The 12424-nt window shown below is 44.7% G+C and overlaps 1 protein-coding gene across 3 annotated transcripts in view; it reads left to right on the top strand.

Moving 5' to 3' along the window:
• PHKB (phosphorylase kinase regulatory subunit beta) overlaps positions 1 to 12424 on the top strand; it is a 196015-nt gene that overhangs the window by 98410 nt on the left and 85181 nt on the right. For all 3 annotated transcript variants that reach the window (XM_078868562.1, XM_078868560.1, XM_078868561.1), the window contains 2 exons: positions 4340 to 4498; positions 6541 to 6635. In XM_078868562.1, coding sequence (XP_078724688.1) covers positions 4340 to 4498; positions 6541 to 6635 — 254 coding nt within the window. The remainder of the gene's footprint in view (positions 1 to 4339; positions 4499 to 6540; positions 6636 to 12424) is intronic.

The raw sequence follows: 12424 nt of genomic DNA, 5'->3' as shown, positions 1-12424 counted from the left end.
TGCCCGGGTCTTCGCAAGCTGTTTGTGCTATCTTCTTGGTTCTTACGGTAAAGTCACGTATAAAGATAGGGAAGTAATAAAATAATAAAAATAAAACATAATAAAATAATTCTCACGACGTTTCGGCCACAACGCAAGCAGCCGTCCTCGGGTGAAGACCAGGTCTGTCGGGGAGATAGCATCTGAATGAAACACCACCACGCTTGGAGCGTATATTTAAGCTGTTTGTGCTCGTTGTTTCCACTCACAGTCTTATTTGCCCCTCTCCTGTCATTTGAATTTACGAGCGGCTTGGATTCAAATGAGATGGGTCAAGTCTGCGCTGCGTGGTGCTAGTTTTGAGTAATGTGCACGCGCGTTATAGATCAAGTATTATTTTGTTGTGTAATAAAACATGCATGCTGGTATTTCTTTTAGAAGTATGCCCTGTTGGTTGGTATTCGTGAGCAGGCTTAGATAGATGCTCGTTTAAAAATGTAAAATGTTTTTCCACACATTGAAATGTGTTTGAAGGAGACATTTTTTTCCGTATGAAAAAAAATCTGTAATGGGGCTGAGTTATATCACAATTGTAATAAAGCTCGGTTGTCACCACCGAGTTGTTAACGTGGGATTAAGGACACTTGGGAACACATTAGTCAAATCAGATGCATTACTCATGGAATTACAATAATTTCGAACAAGTGAATTGTTGAAACTGGTGCAACGTTTAATTTAATGTGAAGGTCATAGCCATGGAAATCTGCGAGTCTGGTACATGTGAGGGTTATTTCGCACTGCTTGATGCTGTGGAAGAACATGACTTAATGGCACAGATCAATTCAAAATCACCATTCTGTGGCATTTAGCACCAACCCGTTTTCGAGATTTATTTTTTACACATTGAAGTTTCCACAACTATGACAAAATAACTTGAAATGCACCTAATCTAATTGGATCTTGGCAGCTAAGTAGGTCTGAGACTGGTTTGGTTATGGATGTTACAGCCTTGGCCTGCGAGTGGCTGGGTCATGATAGGGTGCCACGGGAGTGAGATGTCAACTACCTCGCCTGTTATACAGGAGGTCGTGGGTTCAACCCCGAGCCTGATGCCTGCCGTATATTTGGAGTTTGCATTTTCTCTCTCTGTGGTCGCGTGGATATTTTTCTCCGGGCCCTCCGGTTTTTCCCCCTCCAAATTTCGAATCGACGTGCGTTTAGAGTTTTTGGCTGCTATACATTTCCACGTGGTCATTTGTGGCCAGGTCGCTTCTGAAAAAGCACAGTGGGACTTACCTGGTAAAATACAAATATCTTAGCTTGGTGTTGATTCTGCCCCCCTCATGCGTGGCTGTTTGCTGGGTGCTCAGGTTACCAAACCCTCAATAATTCTAATGGCCAAGCTTCCCGTTGTAGGTGCCTCCTGTAGAAGAGTGCCAAGACCATCCTAGACAAACAGTCGATATTACTAAGCATCATTAGACAACGCACGTTTGCCAACCACGCATGTGCGTGCATTCATTGCGGGGCCAACGTGACAGCCCAACACTGAATGAGCGGGAGACCATGGAGCACACATGGTCTTCCGCTTGTAAAGTGCATCAGGGCGTAGCCGTGCGGACCGGTAGCCCTGCACATGCTGGAGGAGGAGGAGGCTGCAGAGTGGCTCTGTGGCTCTGTGGGCTGACATAAATTGGGGCATTTATTTAATTATCTCTCTATATATTGTAAATGTATCTGGTGTTTTGACTGTGAGAAGTCACATGCAATAGCATTCGCTAAATCATTTAAACGTGCCACCTGTGTGTAATGTAGCCATTTAGTATCTAGATAGCAACGCTGTATCTTAAGTAACTCTCACAGAAGGGCTTCTCAAATGTATCACCCCCAAACCCCTTTAATTAATTCGTTTATTTTCTTCTCTTAATTGCTTACTCTCGTATCGTGAGAAACAACGTGTTCCTGGACAACCCTAGAACGTCATGTTACGGGACGACTGAAGTCATGGAGAAAGGCCTCGTTACTCACACGAGGGAAACGCTCTGGCAAACTGTTTCATTTGCTTGTAAGAACTTTAAACTCGGGGAAGTAGGGTGTTTGCTGCTCCCAAGTAATCTTGACAATCGATTGACTGAGATGTAATTTTATTGTGGCACTTAAACCGATAACCCCACCTTGTTTTATTAATGGACTGGGTAGTTGCTGTTCTCAATTGGCAATGGAAACCACCCCCATAGCAGTTGTGAGCCACAGCTTGTGCTGTCTTACAGCATTGTATATTCACGGATTGGACGCATTGCGGATTGTTCTCATTTATTTTTCAGCATTTTGTTACCTAAATAATAAACGTAGACAAAATTCCCATGAGAATTTTTATATCGCAGTCCGTATTTGTATTGCGTCTAAACACATGTGTATCTCATGGTGCTGTTCTACTTGATGAATAAATGTGCAACTACGAACTTACTTAATGGGCATATGCATTTAATATCAATCCGTGTGGGCCCATACAGTGCCACTGCCTGGTCTGCAATGGAGGTGTGTGTTAGGTATTGGAAGCCACTAACACCCTGTGCATGTCCTTGAATGCCCTGTAAAGGTGTTCAGCTGTTAGATGTACGACTCTACATCAGTATACAACTCGTAAGTAAGCCACGTGCAACAGCCATTCAATTAATGCTAGTTCCCGGTATTAGGGAACGGCTCAATATAATAAAATCGAGCAATTTAAAATGATATCGTACATAGCAATTAGATCGTTATTAATATGCAGTGGCACACTATTTTTCCGTAATAAAGAATTTTTTTTTTGAACACTTAAAAATATCGACCCATCCTTTGATTTATGCATAACATGAATATCAAAGGCAGTGTAAAAGAGGAAACCACATAAATAGGACATAATGAAAGGAATTGTGAAAATTGCCTGAAGGAATAAAGCAAAAATTTCTTGAATTTAAATTGTAACATCTGCAGCCACTTGGAAATTATTATAGTTGTTGCAGCTTTGACATTTTCCCTCCTGAAAATGTGATTAAAAAAAAAGACCTTTGGTCCCTTGATTTTTTATTTCTTACATTTTTTTTCTTAAATAGAAATTTGGTTATGGTATCTTTGTGGCACGGCCTCTGCTGGGCTAGTTATTTAACGATGCGAAAGAGAATTAGGTTGTGAAAATATTATGGTAAATTGTCTCATGACGGTCTGTGTGAACGGTTAACCTGTCTCATCGAATCTGCAAACTTACATTCTGGTTATTTTTAGTAGGTCGTCGTGCGCGCGCGCGCACACACGTGACGTTGCTTTTTATCACATTAATATTTACTCTTATTTAATGTATTAACTGACACATTAAATGCCACTGCTGTTTTATAGTCCACATCTATCATCGTTATCGTCCATTTGTTTTCTGCAGACAAGCTACCCAGATTTACATCAGAAAGTTCCAGTTTAAAACGTAGCACATTGCTTTTTGGAGATTTCTCTCTGAATGTCAACCAAAGATGAGTCATCCATTACAAATCTACGCCCATACTATTTCTGCTCCAAAGAGTAATGCCATTCATCAGCTGTAACGTGTCACCCATCCGCATTAAAAGCATTGCCCAGTGAATCCAGCAATACCATATTCTGTGAACTCGGACGAAACAAATGCCCTCTCATATTTGCAAATTTCAAGTCTTTCCATTATAACTCTGGACTACCATTCTTGCAGCCCCCCTCCCCACCTCACCACGTTGAGAATTTTTCCACGGGCTTTTTCGTTGCGCCTTTGTAGGCTCCTCTTTACACTTCCCTTCTTTTCCGTCTTGTCCAGCAACCACCGCCCCCTTTGTCTCCTTCTCCCAACCCTCTACAGCGACTTCCCCGTGCCCTCATTGGATACAGGGGCTCGTCCACACGTTACACGCTGGGGAGTGTGTCCTGCGAAAGTGAACTGTTCACAGTGGTTATTGGGTCAGATTGCAGTTCAGATCCGTGCCGTTTGCCCCCCCCCCCTCTCTCCCACGTTCATCACGGGTGAGTTGCACTGCACTGCAATTGCATTCAATCTACGCAACTTCTGGCCAACGACCCGACGCTGAGCCTGATGTGTGTGCGCTGTGTACTTTAGAGGTTCGATTGTCAGCATACTCGGCATGGTATTTGTCCAAAACGTTGCCGGTGTCTGAGCCATGTCCAAAAACTGCCAGTGGTTCCCGGCCACCCCGTGACACCCGCCCAGTGACTGCGCCCCTGCTTGGCTACACAATGCTGAAGAGTCACAGGAGATGGCCTCATAACCGCCTCCTGTGGCGTTGCCTGCCGCTGCATTTTCTGTAACGTCTTACTCCCCCCCCCCCGTTCCCCCGCGTCGCAGGCCATGCCGTCGTTCCCAAGTATTACTACGTCCCCAACGACTTCATCGAGGCGGAGAAGAAAATGCCGGGCAGCCAGAAACGCTTCCCCAGCAACACCGGATCAGACGGTCGCCTCTTCCTGTGGGGTCAGGCCCTCTACTGCATTGCCAACCTGCTGGGTACGTAATGGCAAATTCCTACTTCAGAACAGCATGAGTGTATCCGCGCGTGTGTGTATGCGTACGGTATTTTCACTGGTGTCATCCCAGAGACCCAGGTTCGCTCTCTGGCAACACACGTCACGAGTGGCAAGAGCCTTTTGATCACGGGTGTGCCGGGCGTTCCATAGTTTGCCTGCTTGGTGATGTCGGTTTGGATGGCCAAATAGGCTCATTGACTCAAACATAATTGTCTCAATATGCGGAGACACAAAAGGGAGTTCTTATTTTTGGCTTTAGCCCATAATGCTCCGCCGCATAACACATAACGAGTGTGCTCAGCCTAGGTCTGCTTCGCCTAAAATCAGTACCTGGTCGTTGTTGTGGTGTGGTTAAGAACACACGACCAATGGGAAGACGAGGGCAGCGAGGCGTTGTGCCGCGGCCCCTCCCACTGCTCAACAGGCTTTACCAGCCCGAGAAGGGGCTCGCTAAACCGCACTTTTGCAAACAGTCTGCAAAGCTCAAGGAAGAACATTTAAATTGTGTGTGATTGTGTGTGTACGTGTGTGTGTGTGAGCGCGCGTGTGTCTATACGTGCTGTGCTACGAACACGGCGACCCGGGTTCGATTCCCGCTCACGGCCAACACCGGTGACGATTTTCTGAACCGGTCCTGGGCCTCCCCTAGGTCGACTCAGCCTTAAATGTGTACCTGGTGTGGTGTGTTAATATCGCCACTGGGGAGACAAAGGCGGCCGGGCGTGGTGCTGGGCACCCACCCCCTCGTGTGTCGTCGCGGCCTTCATAGGTGCTCGGGAACACAACTTGCAGCAACATTATTTAAAGGCATTATGGGTAATCTTTGTCTTACAGCGCCGAGATGCTATATGATAAAGGAAACTAATCTAAATAAACTACAACAAATAGCCTCCTTGTCAACAAGTTAATATTTTCAGCAGATAAATTACCAAAGTTTTTAATTTAATCACTTAAGTCAAGACTTCATTACATTTAATTATGGGTAAAATTAGTGACATTTACAATTTATCTCGTTACATTCTTGAAATCAGCAATTTAATTATTTAAACCAAATGCATTAAAAATTCCAAAACTCATTAAAGCCCTAAGCATTTTAGACGAAGAACATTGTTTGATAACCATTTTAATTACATTATTAGAATGGCTAACTTTTTGTATATTGTACTTGTAAGTATTTATCAATTAAAACGTACAAAGTAAACAACAGTTCTCATTTTTCTATTGAGGAAAAAAGGTTTGATTTAACCACCCCATAGGTATTTAACAAAAGAACAACCTTTAACTGGACACGGAACATAGTGAACACACCCTTGAGCCTCTCCCATAGAAAAGGTAATTCCATCTCTTGTTAATTACGTGAATAATTGAACCGTCGTCAAATAGGTTCTTTGACCGACACGGTCTGACCATTTCCATATCACAGCTTTCACAAACACCGGCTTATGGCTTTTAATTCATCGAAGGATTTACCTCCCGTGGCGAAATTTTGTACAGGATAAGTAAAACAGTAGACATGCTTGCTTGTGTGTCCTTCATGTGCTACACAATGCGCATCGTCCCTGCTTCTTATGCCCTTTGTTGTCCAACGTGCGGAACGATTCACCCTACCTGGCGATGAACGATTTGTGTCTGATTCAGGCTCTCGCGATTTCTTATTTTACATCACGTTGAATGGTAGCAAGGGGCGATGCGAACCCCCTTGCCTGCAGCAGATACCATTTGAAACGCACACCTCGATTATTACACATCCGATTCAATACACGCGTCCTGAGAATAACAATCAATATCAATCAATCAATCGATCCGTCCATCGTTATTCCCTGCTGCATAGCCTCCCATCCCCCACACCATGCGTCTCGGCGTCCTGTATCCCGTCGTCGTGTATCTTTCGTTGTGCGCGTGTGCCCCGTGTCCTTGTGTCCCGCGCGACATTTCTCGGCCTTGTCCCATGTCGGACGTCGGTCGCGCCGCGTCTCACGTGTGCCGTGTTCTGTTCCCATCTCCCCCCCCCCGTGTTCCCAGTCGAGAGGCTGCTGAGCCCGTACGAGCTGGACCCCGTGCATCGCTTTGTTGCCATTGAGGATCGGCGCAACATCAGCATGAGATACTCAAACCAGGTGCGGTGCCTCTCTCACCCACCACTCCACTGCTCCGACAGTAATTTCCCCCCCCCCTTCCCCCACTATTGGGCACCTCCGATTAGCACGGTTGGCTACGTACGGTGCGATTAGAAGTTCAACACACATAATTGTACACGCCGCAATGTAGGTAGGTGGTCTTGGTGGCCCGTGCAAGTGCCATGCAGACTGGTAAAGTGTTTTTATTTTGCATACAGCGAGTGCAGTGAGTGGTGCTGGAGGTTGTTAAGAGCAATTTTTTTAAAAATCACAGTTGCTCAGCACAGACCCCTGAAGGCCTGATAAAACATCCAAGCGTCGAGCAACAAACGGCGCCGTTAGAGTTGTAAAAGATGAGAGCGAACGCGTTGCTTGAAACGCGTTGCTTGAAACGAGCAAGGTTAGCGTGAGGGCTTGAAGGAAAGAGGGACGATTGGATGAATTTTTTTCCCAGTGGATCAGTGCGAAGGAAGTGGCGGAAATGGAAGCGTTGTGATCCTCGGTGTGGCGGTGCAACCACGGTGCGGGTGGGCTGGTGCTTCACGGTGTTGATGTACGCGACATTTTTCATTCTCTCTGCCACGTGTTGCTCCTTCCAGTGCCATCACTACAGTCATTGCTGACTGAGGAATTGCTGCACATGCTTTGGGGCAGTATCCTGCACTTTGAATGAATCACAGGCCGATGTTCCGTGACAGTACATCTCTTGCATGTGAAATGATGGCTTTGTTTGCATGCATTTCGAGGCCCTTTTGTGGTGTCCTAGGTCTTTTGCAATTCAGACATGGAAATAAGTGTTGCAGTAATTGTGGATAAATCTAGAACTGTGGAAAGCTGCTCTGCGCTGGAATATAAATGGCCACCCGCCCCGTTTCTCACCCATAGAGCCCTCACTTGTAATTGTTTACCAGTCTCATTAGCCAAACCTCCGTGTCCATCTTTCATTTCACCCTTGTGTTTTTATCTATCATAGCCGAGGGAAAAAATATATATTAGAGGGTTTACCGGGGGCAATGCACTGCGATAAAAACAGCCATTCTTTCGGTAAAGTCATGTCAGTAGAACAAAAAAAAGTCACGACAATTCGATTGCAAAACAAGCAATCGTCATCAGGTGGACAGATACAGCAGTAGAACTGCTGAACAAGAAAGGGCTGCTGCAACAAGAGGGTTTTTCTAGGTTTGAGGTGGGTGTCACCCGAGGGTAAGAGATGGAAAGGAGTCCCGTCGCTGCACACACGCACAACAGCTGCGTTAAAGGGAGAGATTGGCATGTTCATGTAAACGAGTATAATGGAAAATGAGCAGCCACTTAAAGCCAGATTTTGTCGGGTTATTCACTCCTTTAAGTGCATTTTGTTTGGGACCACGGACAGTTTTGTTTTTCGTTTGTTTTCATACGCTCCTGCATTTCACTATACAAGACCTGGAACGGTGCCTGTTAGGTGCAGAGACTTAAAGGACCCATTGGATTTTCCTATCCGTTGTATCGCAGTGGAACGAGGAGAATGATAAAACACATCTTAAATATAATGCAACTTAAAAAATATATATACGTTGAAAAACACAAGAAAACTTATTTAGATTTTCTCAATTGCCCACTTAAAAATTATGTAACATTATTACGATGCAATACATTTACGCATAAAATAAACACGTTAGGATCTGCGCAGCAATGTTGTAAATGTTGTGGCTCTCCAACACACCGGCGTGCTGTACTAGTGACCAATTGCCACGTTCTGTTTACGTGACAACCCTTACTAGTTGGCCGTGTCGGGTGGTGGTGGGTTTAATGACACATTTATATAGTTATGCGATCTAACCCAAAAAAAAGACCTCTATTATGGATGTTGACATTGTAATGCTCAAAGTTGACCGAATTGGTGCACCCAATTCCTTCAGATCTCAGAAGCCAAGCAGTGTCAATCCCGGTTGTTATGCATATGGGAGATGGCAAGGTGGGCGGTCAGTAGATGCTGGGCCAACGATAGCTTCTTGAATTCATCTGGGCAGAGCTTTGAGCGTTATGTGTGGGTTTTTTGTCAGGAAACCTCTCGAATTCCACAAACAGTTTTCTCACACGGTTGTCCCATTTCATGAACGAAACAAATTATATCTGGTGGCGATGCCTGATTGCCAGTTGCTGCCCAAGCGCGTGCAGCATAAAATGCAACGCGTTCGTCAGTAACACTCTGCCTTAAGAGGAGAAAATATCTAATAGGTGACATCTGGGAGGGCAATTATGAATGGGGGCCACGGGTAGCACTTAGGGGGCAGGAGCAGTTTAGATATCGTTTGCCACCAACAATAACTGTGGCCAGGAATTGAACTTAGGTTGGCAAATTGATAGTGCAATGCATTACCACTAACTCCCCTTTACCCCCACCTCCCCCCCAAACAATAACTACAGCGACATGTTTGAAACTCAACAGCTCCGTGGAAGGATGTTATGGGCGAGAAAATGCGTGGCTAAAATTTTTTTTAAACAAAGCTGCCTCGTGTCTTATCCCATCAGCGACAACACCAGCACCCAATAGGTGCTGTTTATTTTCACTTCTGCCTAAAGAGTTGCCTGCCGCCCTCCTCAGAGTCAGCGCCGCCATCTGTACATGGCCACGCCCCTCACACATACACCCAAAAAAAAAAATACGTTTTATTTTTTTGGCCACGTATGCATATTGGAAAGAGTTTTTAGATACATTTCTGGCCACTTTGAAATGCACACCGTCTCATTTACACAGTGGCCCTTAATGGTGGCCACGCGTCACTGTGGATCGGACACACCATGCATATTCAAAGATTCTAGATTTGAAGCTTTCGTGACTGCAAGGATTCATACTCTTAGTTTTTTCGGTAAAGTCACGTAGGTAAAAAAATGAAATTAAAATTAATAAAAATAAAATAGCCCCGCCCCCCCCTCCCAATACGTTCCATTCATTGGCTACCACATTCTGATAAGCTCCCCCCCCCTCTCCTCCCCCTTAACTTGTATTTAAGAACTTGCATCTTGGAATCGCTGCCTCACTTGATACAGCAAATCTGGCTGTGACGGTCTCACCTGATGACGGAGACTTGTGTTGCCTCCGAAACGTCGTGATTTTTATTATTTTATTTTTATTAATTTTAATTTCATTTTTTACCTACGTGACTTTACCGAAAAAACTAAGAGTATATTCAAAGATGCTAAACTCTGCTCGGGCCGGTGTGCAATTATAGACATGCAGCAGTCGGCCACACCTTATTAGAGAGAGATGACTTAGATAGGCGCTCACACCATTGCAGATTGCACAGGTGGTAACGCTGTCTATTTAGCATGCATTGCATTAGCTTTCAGGACATCACAGATTTGACAGCATGAATGTGGAAGAGTTCTATTTATTTAGCTTCCCAAACGTAGGGGGATTTTTTTTGTATCGGTTGCTTTTTTTTCTTCCCACCACCGAAAATTCAACAATCACTGTTAATGTACACGAGCAGAAGACGTACAACCTCCGTCTACCGTTAACGTCACATCTGTATTTTAATTTGAGTAATTCATTGAACCTGATCAATGTAAACGACAGATTAAATAAATGCAGGTGTTATGGTCTCGCCTAAAGGTTATCTATGGTTGGGTTTTTGTTAATCGTTTTTTTCATTTACCGACTTGCGATACTCAATTTGAAAAAACCCCACAGCACTCTGCACAGTTCATCACATTTCATAGGCCAAGGCTGCTGCCCCGATTGCTCACGCACATCGGCATTAATGTCTTATTCTTGCTGCAAGGATGTGGGCCATCGTTAGCCACGCGTGCGGCGTCTCATCACGATGGTTTTGGAAGTGACTCGGTAGAAGTGAAACTCAGCGAGGCTCAAGTTGCTAAATGCACCGTGTCGGGGCACTGAGCCGGTTAGCCTTGAGGAGGCCAGAGTTCAATCCCCGAAGATGACAAGCGAAAAATGAATGTTGTCTTTTCAATCTGAAAGAGTTCACAAGTGCACAGAGTTTGATGACACCAGTCCCAGTTGCTGATAACTCCACACACACATTATTTTATATATATAAGCCTGGGAAAACTGGATTGGTAGTGATCATGGGAAAAGCAAAGATGTTGCAGTTCTTTAAGGAAGGGTTCTCTTTCAGTGTTGGTGTTAAGGCCTAGCCAGGCACGGTGACTGAGCTTGTCGCCTGTCCTGGGTTTTTCCAGGATCGATCTCTTATTGAGGAAGCGGCCTTTTTTTTCCCATCGTCAACTGCGTGATAATGCACCACGGCAATGCATTTGCTTGCAGTTCCTCCCCTCTTCCGGTGTTGTGAGCCGTTATTTTTCCCGTGACATGTCCTGGTTTCTATTGTACCTCGGAGGTGGCAACCAACGCGAGAGGCGGTGGATATCTGTAAGCTGGTTATTTGGTGATCGAGCCGGTGGACTGTGTAGGGATTCCGCCGTGATGTGCGAGACACCCACCGGCAAGTACTGCGAGAGAGATAGTTCAGCGAGTGAGATGCCGACTTATCTTAGTTCAATTTCGATTTAAAGCTTTCGTGACTGCAGGGATTCATCTTCTTGGTTCTTTCGGTAAAGTCACGTAGAAGGGAAGTAATAAAATAATAAAAATAAAACATTATTTAATTATGTTTTATTTTTATTATTTTATTACTTCCCTTCTACGTGACTTTATCTTAGTTCAGCGAGTAAGATGCCGACTTATTTTAGTTCAGCGAGTAAGATGCCGACTTATCTTAGTTCAGCGAGTAAGATGCCGACTTATCTTAGTTCAGGGAGTAAGATGCCGACTTATCTTAGTTCAGCGAGGAAGATGCCGACTTACCTGTGCCCAGTTTGAGTGGTTAAACACCCTGCTGGTACAATCGGCATTAACAAAAATTCTTGCCTGTTTTTCAATATAAAAAAATAGGGTTGGTCCTCACTTAACACGCAATCCACACAACATGTTTTCGCTATTACGCGGTTTTTACATTCGAGAACACTTTTCGCCGAACGCATAACGCGCACCGTTATGACGCGGGACGCTCACCGTTGTAACGCAGTTTCTGAGCGGCAAATTACTTAGCTGAGCGGTACAGCGATACAGTACGCGGAATGATACAGTACGCTGCGTACCCTCATCACAGTTCTTTGTCATCTTACATTGCATCTTATCTGAGTTCCCAAACTTTATCGTTAAATTGTTTCTTACGGGGAAATTGTTTTCGCTTCACGCGTTTTTTTTTCACCTTAACACGGCACTCTTCAGGAACACATCTACCGCGTTGTAAAACAACGTCTTCCAGTCTGTAGCATCATCAGACACGATCTCTTCCCTGCTGGTTAAAGGCCTTCCCATAATGACACCATCGCTGCAATGCCACAATCCATCTCCTGCAAAAGAGCAGTCGTCATCGCTCCACCTCTGTGGCAGTGGTCCTCTTGCGCGTGTGTTCCTTTGGCCTAGCAATCCTTTACCGGTCTTGTCCATCAGTTGCCATCCATTGTCCCTCCAAGATCACTGACGTTTCTTAACCATCAATAAGGTGTCTCTAATCCCCCGTGTGTCCTCCAATCCCCGTGTTTATTTTTCTCTCGCTGCGTCTCTCGCTGCGTCTCTGACTGCGACTTGTATCTCGCCACGATATTTTCCTTATTTTTTAGCCTTTGCTCTGTTTTTGTCGTCACCTTTCCTGTTTTTAATTCATTTCAGAGCAAGATGGATTGCTTATTTTGCAAAAAAACAGTTTTCTTTGTACAGAATGAAGAAGTGATGCACAAATAGACAAATAAATGCGTAGGTGATTGTGCGTTTCAAA

The sequence above is a fragment of the Lampetra fluviatilis genome, chromosome 26, assembly GCF_964198595.1.
Source record: "Lampetra fluviatilis chromosome 26, kcLamFluv1.1, whole genome shotgun sequence".
NCBI classification, from domain to species: domain Eukaryota; kingdom Metazoa; phylum Chordata; class Hyperoartia; order Petromyzontiformes; family Petromyzontidae; genus Lampetra; species Lampetra fluviatilis.
The sequence above is the reverse complement of the archived record's forward strand: the minus strand, read 5'-3'. Positions and strand labels throughout refer to the sequence as shown.